Genomic DNA, 27,450 nt, shown 5'->3' on the forward strand with positions numbered 1-27,450 from the left:
GCAGGGGAGGGGTTGTTGGTATCTGGTCCCCTGGCTGGGCTCGGGGGGCGGGGGGGGGCAGAGAAACAGGAAGTGGGTAGTCATAGGGGGTTTCTTTAACTCTGTACTCCTGGGGGAATTTTTGTGTGTGTCTGTATTGCTTCAGACATACGTGCTGACAGGCATTTTGAAATAAATTTCCAAAATAATTGAAACCGGTGTGATTTTGTAGTGTTATTTTGACAAATAAAATTTGCAGAAATTTTAATTTTTTGGTGCAGAATTTTTAATTTTTTTGGCACAGAATGCCCCCAGAAGTAATAATGCTGGTGTCTGCTACCTTAATGCCATTATTTTGGTAACTCTGATCAGGTATAAAATAAATAGCTTAGCTTTATTTGTTACTAATTGGTATAGTCAAAGTGGTTTTCTTTCTCTCTTACTCTTCTGCCCCCATCCCCAACATCAGGGTTTAATGTATCAAGATTCATCACGGTGGGGGATAACGTTGCAGACATACATACAGCTTACCATGTTGGACCAGCATACCAAGCCAATGGTAATTTAAAGATATTTTTTCTTTTAATCTAAAGCAGAGATATTAAGGTGCATTTATGGATCAAAATAATTTGATAACCCTGCATCCAAAAGATAAGACCCTAGGTTGACTTTCATTCTGTGTTCCTGAAGCTAGTAGGAATTTCCATGTGAAAAGACAACACTGATATACTCAAGTCAATGCTCAGTGTGGGCTGGGACATCTACCTCCTATATTTACATGTGTTTTATTCCCATATCCAGTATTGCTTACTGTTAAATGCTGGCCCATGCCTTGGTCATCTCTCAGCTTGACTGTTATCTTTGCCTTTTTATTTATTTTTTGGTGTATGTGAATTGTAGGAACCTCAAACTCTGGGTTCACATATGATAATCTTAAATGTGAAGATTCAAAATCACACACTGGCCGGTGTCACTCAGAATACACCCTGCTGACCCATGGGACTCTAAACACAAATGCAGCTTCCTGCTTCTCACCTCTTTCCACTCTAACCCATCTGAAATGCTTCTGCTAAGATCGTGTACTTCTTCCTTTTGGATTGTCTACACTTCTTTCTCGTCATCCGTTTTCCTTCTGCTCCCTTCTCACATTCTTCCCAGTCCTCTCCCATGTGCACTCTTTGGGCTGGATCTTCCCTTTTCCCTTTCTCATCCCCTCCCTCCCCCTGAAACTCCTTTGTTGTTGCCTTGGAGTCTTGATTTATTGTTTCCTGCCCACTTGATAGCATCTCCAGTTACCCTTATACCTGAACTGTTTGTTATTGTATCATATTGTCTGACTTTGCTTTGGGGCAGGAGTCTTTCTTTGTGAGGTCCCATGTGAGGTTATGGTCCAATGAAAATGATTGATAGTAATTTTGACAAAAATAGTTCTATAAGGCTGTGGTTTGGGGCTGTCTGGAAATAGTTTCTCTTTTCCTTGTCAGAAAAGTGACATTTTACAAGTTCCAGTTTTAAAGTATGCCCAGTTCTCACTTCTCTGCACTCTTGAAGATTTGGACAGATCCTGTTAACTTTCTATTCAGTGTGTGTTATGAGACAATTGCACCATAATGCTGGGTTCTTCTTAGATGAAAACACAAATAAAAATTATACCTGTATCCTGGCTGGTATGTAAAGAAGGAAAAGGGATATGGTTGATAGCTTCAATGAAAAAATGCTGAGACACTAGTCTCCTAAAATGAGCAGACAGTAGCTTTTTATAATGGCTGTGTCCCTAGTATGGATTAAAGCAGAAACAGAACATACCAGATTGTGGCTGCTTTTACACAGATACGCAGGGAAGAGAGGTCACAGGGAGACTTTTCTCCATCTTGTGCATTAATGAAGGAGGCAGCCAGCATATTGGTGTTGCACTAAGTGAGGGTGAGGGAGGTGAGTTAGTGTGGCCAGAGGCACTTCACAGGGACTGTGGCTGGGTGGGGTAAAATCCACATCCCAATCTCCTCTGCACCTATTAACAGCGAGCATGTTAATGAGAGAGTGCATGCTTCACCCATTTAGAGGGTGTCATCATTTCCACTTCTGAGCACGTTCCCTCCCCATCCTCAGTCTGTTTCTGTATTCCATGGGCAAAATGCCTTCCCCTTGTACCCCTCTGTGCCCCATGCCCTATAGCACTGCTCTGGCTCTTACAGCCACAGAAGAGTCCCATGTGTTGTACAGCTTCAGGGTGGATGGAACTTCTCTCTCTCTCAATCTTCCCTGTAGATATAGAGGAGGCTAAAGAGGCAGGAAGCCTTCCAAAGCTCTGTCTTGCAGAGCACCTTGAAAAGTGCTCCATGCACCATCACTTCTGTGAAAATTGTGAGATGACAGAGCTGCCATGCAAAGGAGCATATTGAGCAGCAGACAACTGGGGGTGCTCAGTACCCAGAACACCCTTTCAATTCCTTTTGTATTTCCTAGCACAACTGTAGAAAAAACCCAGAAGGTTTGGGTGTGCTTGAAAGTGCAGAGTTCTGTTGTTTGATTTGCAAAATGTTAAAAGTCCCAGTGTCTCTTAAGAGTTCATTAAAAGCTCCCAAGAATTCCCCTGCATTCTAATCTGTACTCCGCTGCCAGTTCCTGTGTCGACCTTGCAGTAGCAATTGTGACTGTGTGACCATTAACTCTGTGCAGAATAGCTGATTGGAAGGAACTCCTCCAGCACCACCTGATTCTTTGGAGACCAGGGAGAAGAGCTTAAACATTGGCAGGAAATCATCATTCACCAAAATTGAAGCCCATTTGGGTGGTAGATCAGAGGAAGCTGAGATGCTCTGCCAATTGCAGTGACTGCTTTGGCCTCCGTGAAAGAGTAGCAGCATACTTGAGACCATTCTAAAATCCTGTTTTCTTTCTATAGTGTCTCTGATCAGTGCCCTATATAATAAGCGCAGTAACATATCTGAGGAGGGCACCACTTCAGGCAGTGACAGTTCCCATTGCTCTGCACATTCTAATGGACTGCAGTTTATTTCTAGTCAAGTATCTAGTGATTAACCTCTTGGTATTGGTGGGTTTGGTGCTCCTGCAGTTAGCCTTCATGCATCTTCCATAAGCCTAGTGTGTCAGGAAACTCCTGGTTCTGGAATCCCAGGTTTATATACATGATGTTTCCTGAGTAAGAGTAATTTTTTTCTCTCTGACCAAACAATTAGTCTGTGTTACAATCAGCATAGTTTAGTAGGAGTTTAATAATGTAGTGACCATGAAGAAGATTGATCAATAATGGAGGTAAAAGGACATGCTATGCAGCATTAGGGGGGTGAAAGAAATTAAGAACACTGGAAAATGTAAAACTAGTGAATGGCTGTTGTTTTTATCTTGTAGATTTCCCCGCTAAGAATGATGGAGAGGTCAATTCACAGTGCAAAACACATTTTTGTAGAAAACTTATATCGAAGGTACAGTAAATGGTTTACTACTTTAACTTCCTGTTTTAACTATAGAGTAAGTTTTAAGTAAACTGATAGTCTTAGTTTTCTATGGTAATTTGCATTTCAGTAATCCATGAAACCTGGCAGCAGTATATTAGAGAGCTAGTGGTTGCTTGCTCAGTCAATGCTGCCGTTATCTTTAAGTATTACAGGTAAGGTTTCTTTTTTTAAAAAAAAACTATAGGATTTGTCTCTATATATGACAGTCTTGAGGAGCCTTCTGGATGAAGTACATTGTGCATTTAGAAAGCTTTTGCTCTAATAAATTTGTTAGTCTCTAAGGTGCCACAAGTACTCCTGTTCTTTTTGCGGATACAGACTAACACGGCTGCTACTCTAAACCTGTGCATTTAGGATATTCATTATCAGTTCTTCAGCACACACACACAATCCAGTCTTCTCTGGGCTGAAACAAAACAGCTGTTTAGTAGTATTCAGAAAGATACACTACAATTTAGGACAGGACATGAAGAATAAAACTGTAGGCAATTGGAACAGGGAAATTAGGTAGATACAATGTACATTAATTACACAAACTAGATTTGGCCAGGGTCTGGAGTTTATCTTGCTTACGTTCTCATGGAATGCTAAAGAACAAATTTTCAGGACTTCTGTTTTACAACTCATCCATAATTTGGCACATCCAAGAACATGGTGCCCCTAAAACCATGTGAGGTCATTGTGTGAGTGAAGAGTGGTGCCTGTTGAATTACAAATACTTTCTGTAGCAGCCTGTGTTTTTTCCTTAGAATACCATTCATGTAATGACCAGGCCCAACTCTGGTTAGCTTGTCAGAAGTGATGAGATCACAGCCTGAGACAAGTATCAGGGGTTAGCCGCGTTAGTCTGTATCCACAAAAACAACAAGGAGTCTGGTGGCACCTTAAAGACTAACAGATTTATTTGGGCATAAGCTTTCATGGGTAAAACACCACTTCTTCAGATGCATGGAGTGAAAATTACAAATGCAGGCATTATATAATGACACATGAAGGGAGGGGGGAGTTACCTCACAAGTGGAGAACTAGTGTTGACAGGGCCAATTGGATCAGGGTGGATGTAGTCCACTCCCAATAATAGATGAAGAGGTGTCAATTCCAGGAGAGACAAAGCTGCTTTTATAATGAGCCAGCCACTCCCAGTTCCTATTCAAGCCCAAATTAATGGGGTTAAATTTGCAAATGAATTTTAGTTCTGCTGTTTCCCTTTGAAGTCTGTTTCTGAAGTTTTTTTGTTCAAGTATAGCTACTTTTATCTATTATAGAATGTCCAGGAAGATTGAAGTGTTCTCCTACTGGCTTTTGTATGTTACCATTCCGGATGTCTGATTTGTGTCCATTTATTCTTTTACGTAGGGACTGTCTGGTTTGGCCAATGTATATGGCAGAGGGGCATTGCTGGCACATGATGGCATATATAACATTAGTAGACGTGCAGGTGAATGAGCCTCTGATGGTGTAGCTGATGTGGTTGGGTCCTCTGATGGTGTGGCTAGAGTAGCTATGGGGACAGAGTAGGCAACAAGGTTTGCTACAGGGATTGGTTCCCGGGTTAGTGTTTCTGTGGTGTGGTGTGTAGTTGCTGGAGAGTATTTGCTTCAGGTTGGGGGGCTGTCTGTAAGCGAGAACTGGCCTGTCTCCCAAGGTCTGTGAGAGTGAGGGACCATTATCCAGGATAGGTTGTAGATTGTTGATGATGTGCTGGAGAGGTTTTAGCTGGGGGCTGTACGTGATGGCCAGTGGTGTTCTGTTATTTTCCTTGATGGGCCTGTACTGTAGTAGGTGATTTCTGGGTACCCATCTTGCTCTGTCAATCTGTTTCCTCACTTCCCCAGGTGGGTATTGTAGTTCTAAGAATGCATGATAAAGACCTTGTAGGTGTTTGCCTTTGCCTGAGGGATTGGAGCAAATTTGGTTGTATCTTAGGGCTTGGCTGTAGACAATGTATCATGTGATGTGTCCTGTGTGGAAGCTGGAGGCATGAAGGTAAGTATAGCGGTCAGTAGGTTTCTGGTATACGGTGGTGTTTATGTGACCATCACTTATTTGCACTGTAGAGTCCAGGAAGTGGATCTCTTGTGTGGACTGGTCCAGGCTGAGGCTGATGGTGGGGTGGAATTCTTCAAGGGCCTCCTTCCCTTGGGTCCATATGATGAAGATGTCCTCAATGTAGCACAAGTAGAGGAGGGATACTAGGTGATATGAGCTAAGGAAGCATTGTTCTAAGTCAGCCATAAAAATGTTGGTATACTGTGAGGCCATGCGGGTACCCATAGCAGTGCCACTGACTTGAAGGTATAAGTCGTCCCCAAATGTGAAATAGTTGTGGGTGAGGACAAAGTCACAAAGCTCAGCCACCAGGAGTGCCGTGGCCTCATCAGGGATACTATTCCTGACGGCTTGTAGTCCATCCTCGTTTGGAATATTGGTGTAAAGAGCTTTTACATCCATGGTGGCCAGGATGGTGTTTTCAGGAAGATCACCAAGGCATTGTAGTTTTCTCAGGAAGTCGGTGGTGTCTCGAAGATAGCTAGGAGTGCTGGTAGTGTAGGCTCTGAGGAGAGAGTCCAAATAGCCAGATAATCCTGCTGTAAGAGTGCCGATACCTGAGATGATGGGGCGTCCAGGGTTTCCAGGTTTATGGATCTTGGGTAGCAGATAGAATACCCTTGGTTGAGGCTCTGAGGGTGTGTCCGTGTAGACTTGTTCCCGTACTGTAGCAGGGAGTTTCTTGAGCAGCTGGTGTAGTTTCTCTTTGTACTCCTCAGTGGGGTCAGAGGATAGTGGCCTGTAGAATGTGGTGTTGGAGAGTTGCCTGGCAGTCTCCTGTTCATAATCTGACCTGTTCATTATGACTACAGCACCTCCTTTGTCAGCCCATTTGATTATAATGTCCAGAGTTGTTTTTGAGGCTGTGGATGGCGTTGTGTTCTGTACGGCTGAGGTTATGGGGCAAGTGATGCTGTTTGTTCACAATTTCAGCTTGTGCACATCTGCGGAAGCACTCTATGTAGAAGTCCAGTCTGTCATTTCGACCGTCAGGAGGAGTCCACGCAGAATTTTTCTTTTTGTAGTTTTGTTAGGAGGGTTCATGTGGGTCAGTGCACTGTTCAGTGGTATGTTGAAAATACTCCTTGAGTCGGAGACGACGAAAGTAGGCTTCCAGATCACTGCAGAACTGTATCATGTTCGTGGGGGTGGTGGGGCAGAAAGAGAGTCGCTGAGATAGGACAGACTTCTCCGTCGGGCTAAGTATGTGGTTGGATAGATTAACCATATTGTTAGGTGAGTTGGAGGTACCACTGTTGTAGCCCCCTGTGGTATGTAGGAGTTTAGATAGTTTACTGTCCTTTTCCTCTGAAGAGAAGTGAAGTGTGCATTGTAAATGGCTTGTCTCTTTTTTTTGTAAAGTCCAGCGACATGGAAGTTTGTGTGGAAGGTTGGTTTTGTATGAGAGCGTCAAGGTTCCTTCTCTACTCTGAACTCTAGGGTACAGATGTGGGGACCTGCATGAAAACCTCCTAAGCTTGCTTTTACCAGCTTAGGTTAAAACTTCCCCAAGGTACAAACTATTTTATCCTTTGCCCTTGGACTTCCACTGCCATCACCAAATGTTTTATCTGGGTTTATTTCATTAGGAAAGAGCCCATTTGCAAACGTCTTTCCTCCCAAAATCCTCCTAACCCTTGCACCCCACTTTCTGGGGAAGGTTTGGTAAAAATCCTCATCAATTTGCATAGGTGACCACAGACCCAAACCCTTGGATCTTAAGAACAATGAAAAAAGCATTCAGTTCTTGAAAAGAAGAATTTTAATAGAAGTAACAATAAAAAGAATCACCTCTGTAAAATCAGGATGGTAGATACCTTACAGGGTAATTAGATTCAAAACAGAGAGAATCCCTCTAGGCAAAACCTTAAGTTACAAAAAGAGACACAGACAGGAAAATCCATTCTATTCAGCACATCTTATTTTCTCAGCCATTTAAAGAAATCATAATCTAACACATATCTAGCTAGATTACTTACTAAGTTCTAAGACTCCATTCCTGTTCTGTCCCTGGCAAAAGCATCACACAGACAGACGGAGAGAGCTTTGTTTTCTCCCTCCCCCCAGCTTTTGAAAGTATCTTGTCTCCTTATTTGTCATTTTGGCCAAGTGCCAGCGAGGTTATCCTAGCTTCTTAACCCTTTACAGGTGAAAGGATTTTTCCTCTGGCCAGGAGGGATTTTAAACGGGTTTACCCTTCCCTTTATATTTATGACACGCCCCCCCAAATCACAGCTAAGGTGAAACGCTGGCTGGGATTTCTTCTTGGAGCTCTAGGAAAAAACAGAGTTAATAAGACACATGCACCTCTAAATATACTTCCAAGTATATAAAGACTAACAATATTTTCCACATCTCAAGGGCAATTTTAACCAGCTGATTCTGGGAAACTTTCACGGGAGAGTGCATCAGCCACTTTGTTAGAAGGTCCTGAGATGTGTTGGATGTCGAAATCAAAATGAAGAGCTAAACTCCGCTGAATAAGTTTTTTGTTATTTCCCGTGGCGGTATGAAGCCACCGTAGTGCAGCATGATCGGTTTGCAGGTGGAAACGCCGTCCCCAAACATATGGGCGTAGCTTTTCCAGAGTGTAGACAATGGCGTAACTTTCTTTTTCACTGACTGACCAGTTGCTTTCCCTCTCAGACAGTTTTTTGCTGAGAAACACTACAGGGTGGAGTGGAATTCTTGATCCGGCCCTTCCTGCATTAAAACTGCTCCCACACCACGCTCGGACGCATCTGTGGTTACTAGGAACGGTTTGTCAAAGTCTGGGGCCCTTAGTACAGGGTCAGACATGAGTGTCGGTTTAAGCTGGTTAAAGGCCTTCTGACACTTTTCAGTCCACTGAACGGCATTTGGCTGTTTCTTTTTGGTTAGGTCTGTCAGTGGGGCGGCGATTTGGCTGTATTGCGGTACAAATCGTCTGTAATAACCGGGCAAGCCTAAGAAGGATTGAACCTGTTTCTTTGACTTTGGGAGAGGCCACTTTTGGATAGCATCCACTTTGGCCTGTAGGGGGTTGATAGTTCCTTGACCCACCTGGTGTCCAAGGTAAGTCACTCTGTTTAGGCCTATTTGACACTTCTTAGCCTTAACAGTTAGTCCTGCCTCCCTTATGCGCTCAAGGACTTTTTGTAGATGTTCCAGGTGGTCTGCCCAGGAATCCGAAAATATGGCCACATCATCAAGGTAGGCGACTGCATATTCTCCTAATCCCGCTAGGAAACCATCTACAAGTCTTTGGAAGGTGGCGGGTGCATTCCGCAGTCCGAAAGGGAGTACATTAAATTCATGCAGCCCAACATGTGTGGTGAAGGCTGACCTTTCCTTGGCGGATTCATCTAGCGGTACCTGCCAGTACCTCTTGGTTAAGTCCAAGGTAGAGATGAACTGGGCCCGTCCCAGTTTCTGTAATAGTTCATCTGTGCATGGCATTGGATAGTTGTCTGGGCGAGTTACAGCATTTATCTTACGGTAGTCCACGCAAAAACGTATCTCCCCATCTGGTTTGGGAACTAGAACCACTGAGATGCCCATGTACTTCCAGAGGGGCGGATTACACCCATCTGTAACATATCCTGGATCTCCCGTCCTATAGCAGTTTTAGCTTGAGGAGACATCCGGTAAGGTTGGACTTTAATTGGGTGAGCATTACCTGTGTCAATGGAGTGGTATGCCCGTTCAGTCAGTCCTGGGGTGGCTGAGAACGTCGGCATGTAGCTAGTGCACAGCTCCTTGATCTGCTGTCGCTGCATACGCCCAAGGGTCATGGAGAGGTTCACCTCTTCCACACCACCAGCACTTTTCCCTTCGTAGTAGACACCTTCAGGCCACTCAGCATCGTCTCCTCCCTGGGCTGTAAACTGACAAACCTTTAATTCTCTGGAATAAAAGGGCTTTAGAGAATTAATATGGTACACCTTAGGCTTTCGGTTGGAGGTGGGGAATGCTATGAGATAATTAACAGCTCCAGTTCTGAGAGCTCATTCTTGATCTTCTCCTGTCTGCTGTACAGGATGCTGATCAGGTGGTTCTTCAGTTTCTTTGAGAGTGTGTGGGACAGTCTGTCACCATAGTCAATGTAGTATGTCGATTGCAATGGATTTTTTACGTTCAGTCCATTACCTTCAGCCTGAGACAGTGTAGCAGAAGGCAACATAACAATCACATAATAAGTGCCTTCCCATCTGAAATAATGCACTCAGCATTGTTTGTTCTTTACAATGCTGGCTTTTTAATATATTTGAAACAATCTGTAATGGATTATAGTTTGGAAACCTCAGATTGGTTATAGGAAGAATGTTTCTTGCCCAAATCTTTGGGGAAAACAGCTGTTGCCAGTAGATCCACAAGATGGCATCCATGCTACACAAGCTCTTCAGTTGTTTGTTACTGAGTTACTTTGACTGTTTACATAAGTGATAAGCTAAGATGAAGGCATGTAAAAACAGTGGAAAATAGTAAGAGTCACTGTTTATCATAGTCTGTATTCAGAAGACTATACTTAGTTCTTTTTCTTTCTTTTAAGCTATTGATTTGCTTTTTTCATATTGGACCAAATGCTTGTGTCATAAGGACTGAAAATCTTGCCTACTGCTAAAAGGCTAAGTATAATGTGCAGTGACTTTATTTTTTGACTTTGTAACATATTTTCTGAAGGCAGCTATGGCTCTTGGCATTTCTGTTTTGGTATCCTTTTTTAGTGTTGGGGACCAGGTATGTGCTTTGTGCCTCATTACAACAAACTGCAAAATTGGTTGCAAATTAAACAAACAGGAGTCAGAGTCTGTGAATGGCTATTTACGTGTTTGGGAAATGATCTCATAGAATATGGAAAAGGATACATGAGGGATAAAAAGTGATTGGTCTTTTATAATTAATAGATGTGGTTTGACAGTTAATAGATGACATTATATGTAGTTTAGGACCTACTTTGGATCTCCCAAAATAGGGCATGGTGTAACCATAGGCAATCTTATTACTTAGAGCATGTGTGATTATGACTAAGGAAATTTTTGTATCGACATAGCAATGTAACTAGTCTTCAACTCCTAAGATGCACTAAGATGCGTGTTTCTGGTTTCTTGTAGAATCATAGAATTGTAGGACTGGCCTTAAGAGGTCATTTAGTCCCTCCCCTCTCACTGAGGCAGGATTATAAAACATTTCAGAGGGGGATAAGCCTGAGGCATGAAACCAAAGTCCTGATGATTTTAAACCATCTGAGATGTGCAGTAGTTGCACTGAAGTTGCTACCACAAAATAGCGTCTTCCCTACAAATATCAAGAAAATAAAGCTATTCATTGACCTGGCATATAGTTCTATTACTCACCAAGTTTGCATGGCAATCATATTTCTTATGCCGAGTCTTGACAAGAAGAGATTTTCAGAGGCATCAGTGGGAGTTAGACACCTAACTGCCATCGTTCCCTTGAAAATCTTCCCCACGTTAAATAGGTATTGCTACTGTTATGGTTCTGAGACATGGGGAATATTAATTTTATAGGCATTCTCCATTTACATGTGTGACACAGAGACCTCTTGGCAAAGAGTCCCCTGTTCTTAATAAACCGCTCTCACCTCAGACCTGACAAACTCCTTTCACCAAACACATATTTTGCAAGGTATTTATCCAAAATGAATATCATGTGAGGTGTATGCAGAAAGCTCATAACTTGTCAAGACTCATAATCATTGCGAGATGTATGCACAGGTAATATTAAAAACCAATGTATTTATACTGAAAGTATACTTTGTGGACCTGGAGTAGAAATTAAACACCAAGAGATGATGGGCCTCAGGGATGGCCCATTCAAGCAAGAGGGAGGTGTCACTAATCTCTAATCAGCTGGCAAGGTGATGCAAATCTCAATTGACCAGCCTTGCTCCCTCCCAGAACTATCCATGGAAAATCATCAGCAGCACCATAGAATCATAGGACTGGAAGGGACCTTGAGAGGTCATCTAGTCCAGTCCCCTGCACTCATGGCAGGACTAAGTATTATCTAGACCAGGGAAGGGCAAACTATGGCCCGGGGCCAGATCCAGCCCATCTGGGCTTTCAGTCTGGCCCGAAGGATTGCCAATCCCGTGGCACAGTGGGACTAAGGCAGGCTCCCTGCCTGCCCTGGCCCCACACAGCTCCTGGAAGCTGCCGCCACCATGTCCCTACCACCCCTGGGGGAGGGTGGGCAGAGGGCTCTGTGCGCTGCCCTTGCCTGCGGGCAGCGCCTCTTGCAGCTCCTATTGGTCGGGAACGGGGAACTGCAGCCAGTGGGAGCTTCAGGGGTGGCACCCCCAGGCGAGGGCAGCGCGCAGCATTGCAGCCTGCTCCACCCCACCCCCAGAAGCCACTGCCAGACAGGGTGGCCACTTCCAGGAGTGGTGCAGGGCCAGGGCAGGCAGGGAGCCTGCTTTAGCCCCGCTGCATGCCGCTGCCACCCCGGAGCTGCTCGAGGTAAGCGGCGCTGGGCCGGAGCCTGAACCCCAAACCTCTCCTGCACCCCAGCCCCCTGCTGCATCACTCCTGCACCCCAACCCCCTGCCCTGAGCCCCCTCCCGCACTCCTCCTGCACCCCAACTCTTGCCCTGAGCCTGTTCCCACACCCCACAGTCCCTCCCACACCCCAATCCCCTGTCCCAGCCCTACAGTCATGGCCCTGCATACAGTTTCCCCACCCAGATGTGGCCCTTGGGCCAAAGAGTTTGCCCACCCCGATCTAGACCATTCCTGACACGTGTTTGTGTAACCTGCTCTTAAAAATCTCCAATGATGGAGATTTCACAACCTCCCTAGGCAATCAAACAATCCAAACCTCTGAGTTGAAAAAGGAACTTTACACCAGAGAGAGTTTCACCCTGGCTGTGTAGGGAAACAAAAGACTGTTTTCAGAATCACAGAGTGTAAAAAAGACACTCTGGATGCATTTAATGAGGAGAACCCCTGGTGGAGTTGGGTACTTTCATGAATGTTTTGGATCCTGGTTATTGAGAAACCAGCCAGCTCTGCAATAGACTGAACGTGAGGGGTGGGAAATCTACTTTATTAGACAGGAAAGGTAACTATTGACAAGTATAGGCTCAGGTTCACGGTCCATGATTTTATTTTGTACTGTAACCGCTTGTTTCCACCACACTCTTGGTTCTAGTTAAATAAATAAACCTCCTTTTGTTTTATCATAAGTGCTGTATGGGTAACAGAGGTGGTGGTTTAAGGAAGACCCAGTAAACTAGGATCCACCGCACCTTTGTGGTGGATTCTGCGAATAGCCAGTGTTGGGGCTGGATGTCACGGGAGAACAATTCAAAGGGACTCTGGGATTGGGTTGGAGCTGTTGTTAACCTGCAAGGTGAAGTTAGGGCTGGCATAAGCCCAGAGCAGAGTGCTTGAGTGGCTGAAGGGCTGGTGGTGCCTGTGAGCTGCCCCCCAGCTACCACAGGGAAGACTCCCTCTCACTGGAGGCAGGGGTAACAAGGAGACTCACAGGCTTGGGTAGCCTGAGGACTGTCACTTCACGATGGTGAGAGTTTAGAGGCATGCGATATGTGAGCATGCATGTGACTGTCAGTGTGAAGAGAGACTGTTCTTGCACTGGTGAACCTGGTGTAATGGTGTGATATTGAAGTATATTCTGTCTTTATTTCTGACTGGAACCTTGCTCTCTAGTTATTCCCTGGGCAGGAATAAACAAAGTACTTCTTAAAGACACATTCTGCAAAGATATAACAATATCTTACATTTATTACGTAGCACCTTTTCATCCAGAAAGATCCTCAGTTACTTTATAGCTTACTGCACTCTGGAAATGCAGCCACTTCTAGTGGAGGGTGGTAGCTAACTGCTGCATAGCATGCTGCACAACGATGCAGAGAAGATTTTTGTCTGTTTTGTTCTAAGACTTTCATTTATTTTAATGCTTTTAAGACCAGTGGCTTGTCCATTCTCCTTGCCCCATCTTGTGTGGCATGTGAACTCATTTTTTGGTGCAGAGATGTGGAGCCAGAATTCTGACTCATGTTCAGTAGATAAACAATAAGTGATACACTAGATATCCTGAAAGAGAGAGTTCTGAGGGTTGTTCTGTGTTGATTAGCTCTGAGACTCATGACCTGAGTGTTACACTGAGATATATACATTATTATACTAGCTAGAATGAAGTCCTTGCTGTGGAAGCTTTTAACACAATTCTAGATCGTTTAATGGAGAGCTTGAGCTGTGTGGCGACTTTCATTGGTTGCCCGAAGGTATAAAACGAATTGCTTTTCAATAATGGCAGTGTGGAGTACATGATTGAAAGTTGGCCCTTGTTCTTTGTCTGCATTGATGAGTTATGCTGTAGTTTCAGTTAATGGGGGTCCTTTCAACCTCTGCGTGAGAGTTAGTGAGATTAAAGAAAATCATTGAACTTTTGGAATTTGTAAAGCTCCAGCTTAAATGCTCTGGAGTGTAACCATTTACTTAACTAATAGTCTTCATAAAGATGTATACCTCATTTTCCAAGTGGGAGCCAAAGGAACAATTTCTTCTGCCTTTAGCTACTCCCTGGGGGATTCTCATATTCAGGATTCTCATATTCAGTTCAGACAGGCTTAAAGATCCTTATCCCTAGGCAAGTTATAAATCAGCTGTCTTAAGTAAACCGACCAAGGGCCATAAAGGGAACCCAACAGTGGCTGCCAATGGTATGTCAACGGAATCTGTAATGAGCATCCAAAAAACTAGACCAACCGGAGTGACTTCTTCAGGTTCAGGCTGCTGGAATTTTATTGAGAGGTCCAGGTCCAAGCTATTAAACTAACCTTTTCAGCAAAGCAAAACTGGATGGCAAAAGAGGGGTCTTAGTTTAATATCAGTGCAAGGGGGTATTTATTTAAGGGGTTTGCTATCAATTACAAGAAAGTGCATTTTTTTAAAAAAACTGTGTTTAAAAAAAAAAGGGGACCTTGAATCTTTTGAAATAAAGACCCAAGCTGCTCAGAGGTGGATAGGCATTCTGTATAAGAATAGAGGTCAGACTTCGCTTATAGAAAGAGGATATAGTATGAGTCCCTGACTCAAAACCACGGAGCAAGCGGAGTTTCATATCTCTAATCTAAACATGCTTCCTTCCTTTTCTCATTGTTAGAGCAAGGGACTGGGAGCTAAAAAATTCCGAGTGCTGTTCCCAGGTGCCATTGACTCCATATGTGGGCTTTCAAAGTCACTTTAACTCTTGGTGCTTCAGCTCTCCTGTCAGCAAAAAACTGAAGAATATTTACAGGGATTGTTGCAAGGCTCCCTTCATTTGTCATGAGAGTCTATGATGAAAGTTGCCACAGAAATGCAAATGATTCTATATTTTTATCATTATTACAACTCTGTATTTAGTATTGAAATAGAAGCATGTATTTGGTTTTTAGCAATTTTAGACTTATGCATTCAAATGCATATGATTTTTATGACTAAATCATAATTAAGTTAATTTTTCCATTTGAAATCAGATTAGTAGTTGGGTTTGGAAGTTGCTTCCATTCCTATATAACCTTTAGAAGAGTCATGTCCTCGTCAGCAAGATTTCAGTTAAGATAGAGGAACTTCTGCTTTGATTCTTACACATGACCTTTATTTTCCATGAGCCTGTTTCAGATGCTCATGCAAAGTACTCCCATTGATTTCAATGGCACTGCTCACATAAGCCAGGACTGCTTGCGCATGAGAGGTTTTCAGGATTGACTCCCAATTGCAGTATATATTTAATTCTGGGTTTTGTTGTTTTTGTTTTGTTTTTGTACTTCCATTTCTATCCAGCCTTGCCACTCCTCCTCTTCTCATATGTCTTGGGGGGGAAAAGTGGCAGAATCAATCTTGGTTTGTTTGTTTTTCCCCTTGGCTTGTGCAGTTAAAATGTAACCTTTACAAAATCATTATGGATGGTGACACACAAAAACATTTGCTAGTTACGGGTATTTGAAAAACAACAGTTGTTTGTTCACAATGAATTGTTACCCTTCCCTTTTGTCTTTCTCCAAATTGTGGAGGCAAGATGTTAATTTGGATGGCAGACAAGGAATGGGGGTAGTATAATTTCTGCAAGCTTTTGCTCTTTTTCTTTCTTAACTCCAATGTAGATATTGCAAATATCTTTATATGCTGCCATCTCCACCCCGGTGACGACCCAGACATGTTACCAAAAGAATGGCAGAGAAGTCTGTCTCTTTTAAACTCCTCTGAAAGCTGCAAATGGTCATAGGTCTAGGAGTTCTCCACATCAGTACTTTTTGTACTCATTTACGTGTTTAATATTTTACCGTTTGTTCTTATCAAGATGATCATTTTGGGATCATCATCACTCCCATAACCGCGTTGGTCGTTGGGGCACCATCACTGATGAGCAATCAGACAATTGTCTCCACCCTTGACGATTCTGTGTCAGTGCTTGAGTCTCCAGGAAGTCCATTCCTGTCCACTCTTTTATGTTGTCAGTCCATGTCTTCTTCTCTCTACCTCTTCTTCTCTTCCCCGGTACTGTCCTTTGGAGGATGATCTTGTTACATGGCCATTCCACTTCAGCTTGCACTTCTTCACGGTCGTCAGGAGGTCTTCATAAGACCCAGCGCATTGGGTGATGTTGCGGATCTCTTCATTAGTGACGTGGTTGAAGTAGGAGATGCCCAGGATTTTAGGGATGCATCTCATCTCTACTACTCGTATTTTCCGTTCAGGTTCTGCCATAAGGGTCCATGTGTTGCACAGATACAGAAAAATGGAGATGACCGATGCTTGCAGAAGTTTCAGTTTGGATTCCAGGAAGATGTTCTTATTCCTCCAGATTGGTTTTAGCTTTGCTGCTGCTGCTGTTTGCGCTGTTCTTGCCGGAATTTCTGCCTTTGATCCTTCATCAGTGATGATTGCTCCCAAAAACTGGAGCTGTTTCACTGTCTCCAGCCCTTGTCCACTGACAGTGATATGTGAGCTGATCCCATCATGTTTATTTGTCATCAGCTTGGTTTTCTCTGTACTGATTTCCATGCTGTATTTTTGTGGAGGTTTCGTCCAATCATTTCACAAGGTTGGCAAGTTCATCTTTGCTGCCTGCCAGGCCATCAATGTCATCAGTGAACTGAAAATTTGAGATTGTTCGCCCCCCCAGTGCTGACTGTGCATATGTGATCTTTTAGGGTATCAGTCATTATGCACTCCAAGTAGATGTTGAACAGTGTGAGCGAAAGAAGGCAGCCTTGCCAGACTCCAAAAGTGGTGCAAAACCACTCTTCTATTGTGCCATTGATGAGAACTGCACTGCTGGCCTTGGCATACAATTGTTTAATGCTAAGAATAAGCTTACGGCCAACATTTTACTTCTTCATGGTTGCGCAGAGAGCTTCGTGCCATACTCTGTCAAACGCCTTCTTGAAATCAACAAAGACGTGGTAGATGTCCTGCTGGTTTGTAAGTACTTCTCAATTAGAACACAAAGGTTGAAAATCTGTTCTGTGGTATTTCTTCCAGCACGAAAGCCAGCCTGTTCTTCAGCGATGATATTCTCCACTTGTGGCTTCAATGTGTTCAATATGACTTTCAACATCACTTTGCTGGGATGGCTAATTAAGCTTATGGTCAGGTAATTTTGATACAATTGCAGGTTGCCTTTCTTTGGCAGAGTAATGTTTAGTGACTGTGTCCACGTGGAGGGCCACTCACCGGTCTGCCAGATCTTGTTGCAGATCTTGGTGAGTGCATCTATTACCATTTCTCCTCCGAATTTCATCAGTTCGGCTGGGATGTTGTCAATACCTGTAGACTTTCTGTCTTGAGTGATTTCACAGCTGTCTCCACTTCTTCACGCAGTACTGGAAAGTCATCCTCCTCTGTTGAATCTGGGCTGTCTAGGACACTAGGATCTCCATTTGTCTGGTGGTTGTATAGATCAGAGCAGTAGTTTGTCCACCTGTTGATGATGTCCCTTTCTTCTGTAAGTCTGTTCCCTTCTTTGTCTTGAATTGCGTTTGCTTTAGTCCATCTTTCCTTCATCAGATCTTTTACAACCTGGAAGGCTCATTTGCTATTTTTATTATTGATACACTCTTCAGTTTTAGAGAATTGTTTTTCAATCCATATCTCCTTGGCCACCTTCATTCCTTTCTTGATCTTTCTGCCAATTGCTCTGTATTTATCAGCTCCCTTAGTGCTGTTCTTGTCTCCCTTGAGTTCTCTTCTGATTTCACACATTTTGTAGTATTTCATTTGTGGCCCAGAGTTTTGTCTTCTTACGGTGTTTCCCAAGGATGTCCATTGCTGCCTCATTCATTACAGCGTGGAAATTGTTAGTCATTGTTTCTACATCTTCCTCTAGAGCAAGCAGTGGGGCAAATTTTCTGCCGATCCTTGCTTGGAATGACTCTGCAATGTTTCGGTCTCTGAGTCTTTCTAAGTCAAACCTTGGTTCTGGTGAACTTTGGCCTAATAATTTTCCGTAGCCATAGCTAAAAGTTTAGCATTACAAGGTCATGATCACTTTCAGTATCGGTACTGGGGAAGCTCCATATTTTAGCTCTGTTAATTCCAGAACAAAATAGTTTTTTCACCATGATGTTGTCAATTTGGCTGTGATGTAGACCATGTAGACCACATTAATTATCTGGATGCTTTATGTGCTCCTAATCTGTTTGCAAGAACCAGATTGTTATAGCTTGCAAACTCCAAAAGTCTCAATCCTCTCTCATTGGTTACCGCATTACAGAAAGGGCCACAATAAACTCGCCAATCTGCCTGTGCGTCAGTACTCACTTTAGCATTCCAATCTCCCTGTACAATCAGGATATCTTTCTTGTGTACCTTATTGATAATATCTTGTAGCTGATTGTAAAAATCTTAAATTTGCTCATCATCATAGTCTGTTGCAGGAGCGTGGACTTCTACCACTGTGATATTAAACGGTACTGCCTTTAAATGGATGGAAATAAACCTGCTGGATATTGGGCGGCATCCTAATACTGAAGTCTTGATATCTTTATGCACAAGAAATCCTATGTTGTTGACATGTTCGTCCTCTCCTCTGTAATAGAGTACATGGCCTTCCGTTAGTGCCTCTCCAAAGTTCTTCCATCTGACCTCAGAGATTTCTAGGCGGTGCCAGGTGTATTGTTCCATTTCGTACGTGAGTTCTTTCAACCTCCCTGTCTGTCCATGTGGTTATGGTAATATTATCTCTTCCATGGATCCTCTTTGTTGGGGTTACACCAGTAGTATACTTGTCACGTCCGCCCTGGTGGGAGACGGATGGCGCGGTCATTATTAACCTGGGTTACAACCAGTGCAGTATGGACATGGTTGAATTGCTCATCATATGGTGTGTCTTGGGCAAATTTCTAACCTGGCGGAGCCCATCCCTCCAGGCAACCCCCTTTTAGTTGCCTCTTATGACATGCAGGAGGAGCAGTGGGCCTATTCTGTCCCCAGACCCACAGGGGATCATTTTGGGATAGTTGTCTATAATATTGCTTATTCTGTATGATGAATGCAGAGCTCAACTTAACTTTCCTGAATATTTCAACAATCCTCTATCCTAATAAATACTTCTCACATGGAAAGGAAAGTCTAATTTACATTATGCCATTATTATTCTTGCTCTTTCTTTTGGCAACTGTAAGAAATTGTCCATGTTGCTTAGTCAATCAAACATTCATGGTAGCATGGCATGCAACAGTTTAAATACATTCATAACAGTCCCACTGTGAAAAATGTTCAAAATATAATTGATGCTAATTTACTGTATTTACAGTATAGATATTGATGTTGTAACATTTTCCTACTTAGTTCACCAAGTAACTGTGTTTTTTGTGAAATAGTATAAAATACTAATTTTTGTTACAAAAACTGTTAAAACTGAGGGTTATATTAGGCAGTATTTCATTTTTAAAAACGTTGTTCTTATGTCTGACCCGTGAACAATATTTCTGTGTGACTAGAGGCACTATGGGCATTACACTTATACTGGTGTAAATCAGGAGTAATTCTAGTGAGGTCAAAGATATACTGGTGCGAATCATTTGTGAGATCAGAATCGGGCCCTCTGTTGTACACTGTATGATTTTGTAGCAAAAGAGGTAATAAAAAATCATTTTCTTATTGATTGTTGCAGTGGGAGAATGCCAGAAGTGGATTACGTAGTGCTAACAGAATGGTTTGAATGGATCGTGAAGAACACTGATGTTTCGGTTGATTTGATAGGTAAAACATGTTCTTCTCTGACACTGGTCCCATTTTAAAGTGAGTATTTTGTAATGCATTATGAAAAAGGAGAGAAAATGATGTTTTCCTATTTCTATTTCCTGTGCCCTAAATTTCTGTAACATAAGAAATACCTTCTAGTGTACATGTTAAACAGCAGTCATGCCTCTGGAACATTTGGTGCTGCTGTTACATAGCCATACTTCATCTCTGTATATCCACGACGTTTGGAGGTGGCTACCTTCCTCCGAGAGCAAATCCACTAGTGTCTGACAGACTGGCCAGCAGTGGAGCCACTGGATGTTTGTGGCTGATATCCATGTCAGAAATGCCTACCATAGATTGCTTTTCTGTTGGTTGTGGAGGAGATTTCTGCTCTATGTTGCTTTCAAACCTGACCCTTTAAAATAACCATTTCAATGTTTTGTTATTGGCAGTTTATCTACAGACTTCTCCTGAAACTTGTTATGAGAGATTAAAGAATAGATGCAGAGAAGAGGAAAAGATCATTGCTATGGTAAGGAAATCTTCCATCATAGTAGAGCAGAGGCTCAAGATGCCTGTCAGGACATCATGTGTTTGTATCTTCATAGCTTTTAATCTGTAGCTCCTCTACCTCTAAATATAAAATCTTATCCTGTAGTCTGTTAATAAAAGTCAGGGCCTTGCCACAGTGTAATCCACCTGTTTCCACTGATGGGTGCAATTTATTATTAGGAAGAGGTGAGTAGGGTTCATTGTAGCTTTATAGTCTAGTAGAGACAAGTTAATCCTTTATTTATTTAAAAATCAAAATAATTTTGGACAGTGTCTACCCCAAATTCTTCATGTTGGTAGGTGAGTACAATACAATTCAGTGAACCTGGGAAAGAAAAAGAAATCCACCACCAAAATTTTCAGAGGATGTCTGCCTGCTCTCCTTTTCCACATACACTTCTTGAGTATGAGCCCCTGTGCATGCGGGCGATAGAATTTACATGTGCAAACTTCATCAGCTGTCTGCAGAGGTGTTTTGGGTTTGAAAAATGCCCTTGCAGGTGTTTGCCTGTGCCCCAAAAGAAGGCACTGTTTGAAAAATGAAGCATGCAGTGATACAGGAACTTAATAAAAATAAGTTGTACAATTAGATTACTGCATATCCTAAACAATGGTTTATGTGAAGGCTCTTCCTCAAACAGATCTTTTTTAATGAATCCCTAAGCCAGGAATAAATGGGGTAATAGAAGGAATGTGCTGCCTGTTATTAAAGTGCCTCTATTGTAAGGTGATTTAGTAAGAGCAGTTGGGCAGGTTGAACATGTATGGTGAGATAAAAGCCAAGAGCTAAATCCTGAGCTATGTGAAATGTCCCCTAGGTGAATAAGCCCTAGGTGGTATTTTACTACAGTGACTTTGAAGAGACATCATGTGTTGCACTTGGCAGTGTCTTTCTCTGTTACTGAGGAAAAAACCTATAGTGAATGAAAAAGATTAAGTCCTCTCCATGAAAATCTAATAGCTGCGGACAAGCAAAAATGCTTTTAAAGGACATGAGTGGAAATAAAAGAAAATCAACTGGGAATGTAGAAAAAACATATCCACATAAAAAGCAGCTCTGAAGTCCGTGTTCATTTCAGTTTTCCCTTTTGTCCTTTCCTCTTCTGTCTGTGGTATTCATCTCTGTGTAAGGTTTAAGTCAGACTCCTCCCATGGGAATTAAAACAAAGGTCTTGATCCTGCCAGGTGCTGAGAGCTCTCCACTCCCATTGACTCAATGGGTTAGATCCAGCGTGGGTTAGATCCAGCGTAGGTTAAATCCTAACACCAGGGATAAGTTGTAGCCATTGTCAGTAGGAAGAAATGAAAAGATTCCACTTGCCCCGTCTGCGTGGGTTCACCATGAAGCGGCACTGGTATCCAATGGGAATGATGGTGCTAGTGGAACTCGGATGGTGAACTGGAGCTAGGGGAATAAAAGAAATGCTTTATAGGAATTATTTCGGGAAAGCTCTTGCCTGTGCTATACAGAATGTCGGACTAGATGATCACAGTGGTCCCTTTTGGCCTTTAAAGTCTCGGACTTCAGTCAAATGAAATGTTGGGTGAAAGTTTCTGATGCACTGCATTCTGTAGTCACAATGTAATGCATAACAAGAACTTGCCTTATTTGTCAAACCATGTCTGAAACCTGGATTTTAGTATCAAGTGTTTGATGGTAGCTTTCTTATTTATACACAGTTGGTTGAAGTCATTGACCTCTTTGCTGATTTGATTTACTTTAAAAAAATATAAGTACAGAAACCGCAGTATGTGTTTCACCTCTGTAAACCTTTGTTTTGAATGGCTTTTTATAGGAATATTTAGAAGCTATCCATCAGCTCTACGAGGAGTGGCTTATAAAACAAACACTGTTTAGAGTTCCTTCTCCAGTGCTCGTAAGTATATATTTATCAATTGTAACCAGGTAAGCACACGGGCACACAGAAAAAATTTCAATTCTCAAATATCACCTTTAGTTGTAAAGGCAAAATCTATTTTTCTAATATGATTTGGAGAAGAAAATTTTCAAGAAGTGTTCATGACTCTCAATAGGATACAGCATTAGAGTTTGATCTTGTAAATGACCCTTACTTCATCACCCAAGGGTCTATTTACAGGAGTAAGCATTATGCTTGTCTGTAAGTGTTTGCAGAATCTGACCCATTGCTTGTAAAAACCCATCCCAAACCCTGCACTGAAAACAAATTGACCGAGTGCATTTTGGGACTAGTGGTAGTATTTCTTGCTTTTCAAATGCTAGCAAAATGAATGATTTTGGGAAAGAATATACAGATTTTTATAGGGCCTCTTGTTCTAATTTTCATTTTCTTGTTTTCTAGGTGATTCAGGCTGACAATGACATGCAGAAAATGATAGAAAAGTATGAAGAAAATCGGGACCGAATATTAACCCCATACAATATGCAACACTGTCTGTAGAAATCCAGTTTTATGGTCATGCTTTAAAAAACATGTCCATCAGGGGAATTCTAATCGACATTCCCAAAAATTTTTAGGATGTGGTCTTTTGGTTGAGATTTTGTCTTGTAAAGTGTCAATGACTTTAGCTAGGAAAAGGCCACAAACAGGCCATATCCTGTTTACCTTCAGCTTCTTGCACTTTTAAGTTCCAGTGCAGCTTTACTGATCTCCAACTACCTCTAACAGGAAGCTGCTGTATCTCGTTTCCCTACTTCACTTCTGCATTGTATAAATACCTTTCTGATATTGCATTTTCTCATGATAATGTGCTTTCGTTCACTCCAAATAGCCCCATATATGTCCTCTCATGTAATTAGAAGGCGGTGAATAAGTCAAGCTTATGTAGTCAGTAAGTGAGCAAATTCAGTCCAATTTTGTAACAATTTTAAATGGAAAAGCAATGAAATAACTAATTATGCTACTGTTCTCAACCACCATTTTCACAAAATATCATTAATTGCACTTAAAATAGGAAAACTAAACAGTTCATTTCTTAATTATGGACCTGATTCTAATCTCACTTGCACCACTGTAACTTCATTGGCTTTACTGGAGTCATTTCTGATTTAAATGAGATCAGAATCCAGTCCCAATCCTGCAAATACTTATGCATCTGAATTGTCCTATTGAATTAAATAGAACAGCTCAGGTACATAAAGTTACCCAGGCTTTATAAGAATTTGGGGTCTAAGGCTCTCTGGCCCAGATTTTCAGAAGAGTTCAGCATTTAGCTGCTCTCAATAAAATTCTGACTCCAAATGAAAATCTCTTTTTTGAAAATCTGTCCCTAAAACTTTTGTATCATGTGACAGAATTTTTCTCATTACGCATTGAAATTGGGTAGTAATTCTGACACTGATTATTTGATATCTTAAACTTTTTTATTATGTTCTAGTAGATGTTTGCATCATGTGTAAGTTTAAGAACATGTGAGAGGGCGGTACATAGGGTCATCCCTTAATCACAGCTTCTCCTGGCTGCAGACATCAAGAAGAGAGCAGAGAACATCTAGTAAAAGTTAAATTCTCACTTTATTTCTTAAACTGCTCTGTGATGTTTTTATAGATCACTTAATATTTACCCTCTCAAGTGCTGTCTTCAAGTTGGCATTTTTAACGGAGCAGTCTTAAGACTAATTTCACTTCATTTTCTCTTTAAATTGGAAGGGATGATTCTTTGTTCATTCTATAAAAGTTTGGGTTGTTTGAACTAGTGCCAGCAACATTAGAAATGCTTCCAGAAACACCTCTGCTTAAAACAACATAGCAAAAAAAGCATTTACTTCACTGGGCATGTGTCATAACTGTATAGTCTTAAAACTAGCTCCGTGTTTAGCTCAGCTAAGATGTTTTTGTAAATTTAAATATGCAGTGATCAATGTCTATCATGTGTTAGAAACACAGAGGATAGTAACTTTCAAATACAGAATTCTGTTGTGTACTTCATTTGGTTAAGAATAATAATCAGATACTACACAAAGGTGTATCTTTAGTTTTCATTGTAGTCGTGCGTAGTTAATTTATAGTTTCATTGTAGTCCTTTATTTATTCAGTTTCTACTTGAATTGGACTGCTGCTAAGAGAGGAGGCCCTGTGTCATGGGGTCCACTCACTACTAGGGCACCTCCTCCTGGCTGCTCTGGGGATTAGCTCTTTCCAGGTCCGTCACATGGTTATTTGCACGCCCTGCCGTCTCTCTCTCTCTCTGACTCCAGGTGCTCTCCCTTCATGGCTTGTTCCTGCAGTCAGGTCACTATGTGTTTTCCCACTTCTGGGGTATCAAAGTCATTCCATAGAAAACTGTCTCCAGCAGTTTTCTCCATCACTACCCAGATAGTACCAGTGCCATTTCCCCAGTGGCTGGTAGAGGAACCCGGGCCCACCCTTTACTCCAGGTTCTTACTCAAGAGAGTCTCTACTCAAATGCTAAGGTCTGTACTATTTTAAATCTTGCTGCTGTTTCCCTGAGCCTTTTCCTACATTATCTCTCCCAGGCTTTCACTCCACCACCCTTTTGGATAAACCCTTCCTTCCGGGCCTGAATCCCCCTGGGGTTTCTGCTTTCTCCCTGCATTTCCTTCCTTCCTTCCCTCTCTAACATCCAGAAAATGACTAGAGGCATTAGGGCTCGCCTCTCCAGCCTAATTCTCCCCCAGGTGTAGCTGTGAGGTTAATTAACTCCTTCCCAACTACCTTAACCCTGTCAGGTGAGGAGAACACTCCATCACACCCTGCTAATTGCTTCTATATATATATATATTTTTTTTACATCGAACAAGATTTTTGTTCTCTGTTTATACAATCTAATGCTGGTAGTTGTGCAGCAATTGTTTGAGTGCAACACTAAATTAATTTTCTAAAGCATGTGAATGCAGTGCCTAGGTTCAGTGGTTCTGTTCTAAAGCTTTAATACTCCAGCTGAACAATAAGATCCAACATTTCTAACTGCTTAAGTATATTAATCAAAGTTTTTAAACGTAGAGGGGAAAAAAGTAATCCTGTTTCAGTGCTCACTGAAAACACACAAGCTGGGCATACCCTAAGAGAGACCAAAAACAGCCAACTCCTTGGAGATTGTCCCGTATATTTGAAATGTTCAATTATATATATTTTTCCTTAACAGAAGCCCTTTAGTGAGCAGGCAGATTTTTACTCCTTTCAGTCTTGATTCCAAATTCACTGTGTAAATTAAAATATTTCAGCAGAATGGCATCGTTTTGGTTATTTGCTCAAATTGGTGGTGGTTACTCTGCCAATGTTCAGAGAAAAAAATGTGACAATCAGAGTAGTGTGTTTTAGGAACTGCTTTTTTTGTGTTTATAAAAACTGACTCAGTGGAGCACCGGAAGCCTAAATATCTCTATCAGACAGTATCCCAAGCTCTCTTAAATCCCTGTCAATTGTTTTTTGTTTCTTCCTCAAACAATTTGTTTCATAATCTCCTGCTTTCTAAACCTGTGCTTACTATCCCTAAACAAATTATAATTTAGTGTTCACCTATTGTCTTTGCTTAATGTGTTTTAATCTTCTCTGCACTGAAATTCAATTTTCTTGGTTCTTGCCTTTTCAAGAACATTTGTTCTAAAGCTAACTTATGCTTCTTCAGCACCCTTAATTCTAAACAGTGCAGGGTTATGGGTGTGATATGAATGTTAAGGGGGAAAAAAATGACTCGCTCAAGACACCCAGAGGGAGAGCTTGTGTGAGTGAGTGAGTAGTATCACCAACTACCAGCCTAAGATCTGCTTCTGTAGTGATCAAAAGAGAATGTTCGTAATCCAGGGCATGGAAGTGGAGCCATTCAAAGGGGCTAGCTCTGTGTAGCATGTGGCTTTGGGAAGAAGCTGGGACTTAAATTTGTGACCAAAAGATATCCAATCAGTAAGTAAATCCCCATTTAATCTACAGACAGTCGGTGCCAGCTGTAGCACAATTAAAGTCAGCTGCTCACAGAAAGATACACACACATTTTACCAAAACAAATAGACTCCCTTTAGCAAGAGATATATGCAGCCCTTGTATTGCCATCAGCTAAGTTCAGTTGCTGACTGTGATGTAATTTAACTAAGCAAAGAGAGGTGCAGCATTCATTAGAACTTGTATGCAGGAGCATACTAGCTGATAGGATCGTAAATTGCTTGGCCCTTTAGAAACCACCCTTGCTGTCTGTCCCCAGTTTCTGGCCAGAGATGATGCATAACTGTTGATAATAGGGGGCACAATTTAAAGTAGAGGTTTTTTAACTTTTTAAGCTGAGGTTCCCTCCCTCCCCACTCTGAGTTACAATTTTTGGTTGGGCCCCCCACTACCCACCCAGACAAAAATAGGCGAGTGAGGGGTGGAGGTGGCACTCCCTCCCTGAGTCCTGCCATACGGGACTGAAGCCTGAGCTGCTGCTTTCCCCCTGAATGGTCTTCTGTGCCCCCATAGGGGGCATGCCCCATAGTTTGAAAACCTCTGATGTAAAGGTTCTGGTGGTATGCAGCGGGGTTCAGGGCAGTGCATAAAAACCCTGGTAGAAATTGGCAGGGGGTGGATGGACATGACCCCACGTCCCCTGCCCCAGGCATTCCCTTTCTTTCTGTCCATTTATAAAATGGAATTACAGACTGCCTCTGTCTGGTCTGTGCTGTCTGTGTAGCTGCTACTTGACCATCTCAGAGTTTCCACAGGTGCAGTGAGAATACACATGAAGTTGAATGCACACAAATGGCACACAGTTCAAGACCCATATAAAAATGTGGCTTATCCCCCAAATCACACAAATGTCATTAAATGTTCAAATCTCAAAATATGGCCACTTTAGATCTGCTGGATTATGTGCAGGGAGGATTTGATTTAAATCAAATTGATTTAAATCATGATTTAAATCACTAACCAGGAAGACTCAATTTAATCATGGATTTCTACATAAAAGTGCATTCTTGTTGGTTGTTATAACCTTAATACATATTCTTCACAATTCAGAGATAGATGTAGATTTCATTTTTAGAAGGTACACACTATACATCTTTAAACTGATTTATTTCAAAAACTTTTCAGATTAGTTCTACAGCTATATCAGAAAATGAATGAATGTTTGGTTATTTCATTTACCAAAGGTAATTGAAACAACTATTTTTGAAGTCACTGGGAGGTGAACAATCTCCAATTCAACAGGTTAATCATTAATATTTGGAGGATTTTCTTGCCATGCTGTATCAGGAGGAGAACATCACCAGACAGACATTTA

At 41.9% G+C, this 27,450-nt stretch overlaps 1 protein-coding gene across 2 annotated transcripts in view; it reads left to right on the top strand.

Annotated features, from left to right (window-relative positions):
* Positions 1-24,161, top strand: part of TK2 (thymidine kinase 2) — a 32,029-nt gene extending 7,868 nt beyond the window's left edge. For both annotated transcript variants that reach the window (XM_074968791.1, XM_074968790.1), the window contains exons 5-10: positions 449-538; positions 3,352-3,425; positions 19,632-19,720; positions 20,158-20,237; positions 22,054-22,134; positions 22,579-24,161. In XM_074968791.1, the coding sequence (XP_074824892.1) occupies positions 449-538; positions 3,352-3,425; positions 19,632-19,720; positions 20,158-20,237; positions 22,054-22,134; positions 22,579-22,677 (513 nt within the window). In that variant the 3' untranslated portion in view covers positions 22,678-24,161. The remainder of the gene's footprint in view (positions 1-448; positions 539-3,351; positions 3,426-19,631; positions 19,721-20,157; positions 20,238-22,053; positions 22,135-22,578) is intronic.
* The last annotated feature ends 3,289 nt before the right edge of the window (positions 24,162-27,450 follow it).

Source organism: Natator depressus, chromosome 12, assembly GCF_965152275.1.
Source record: "Natator depressus isolate rNatDep1 chromosome 12, rNatDep2.hap1, whole genome shotgun sequence".
Classification (NCBI taxonomy): domain Eukaryota; kingdom Metazoa; phylum Chordata; order Testudines; family Cheloniidae; genus Natator; species Natator depressus.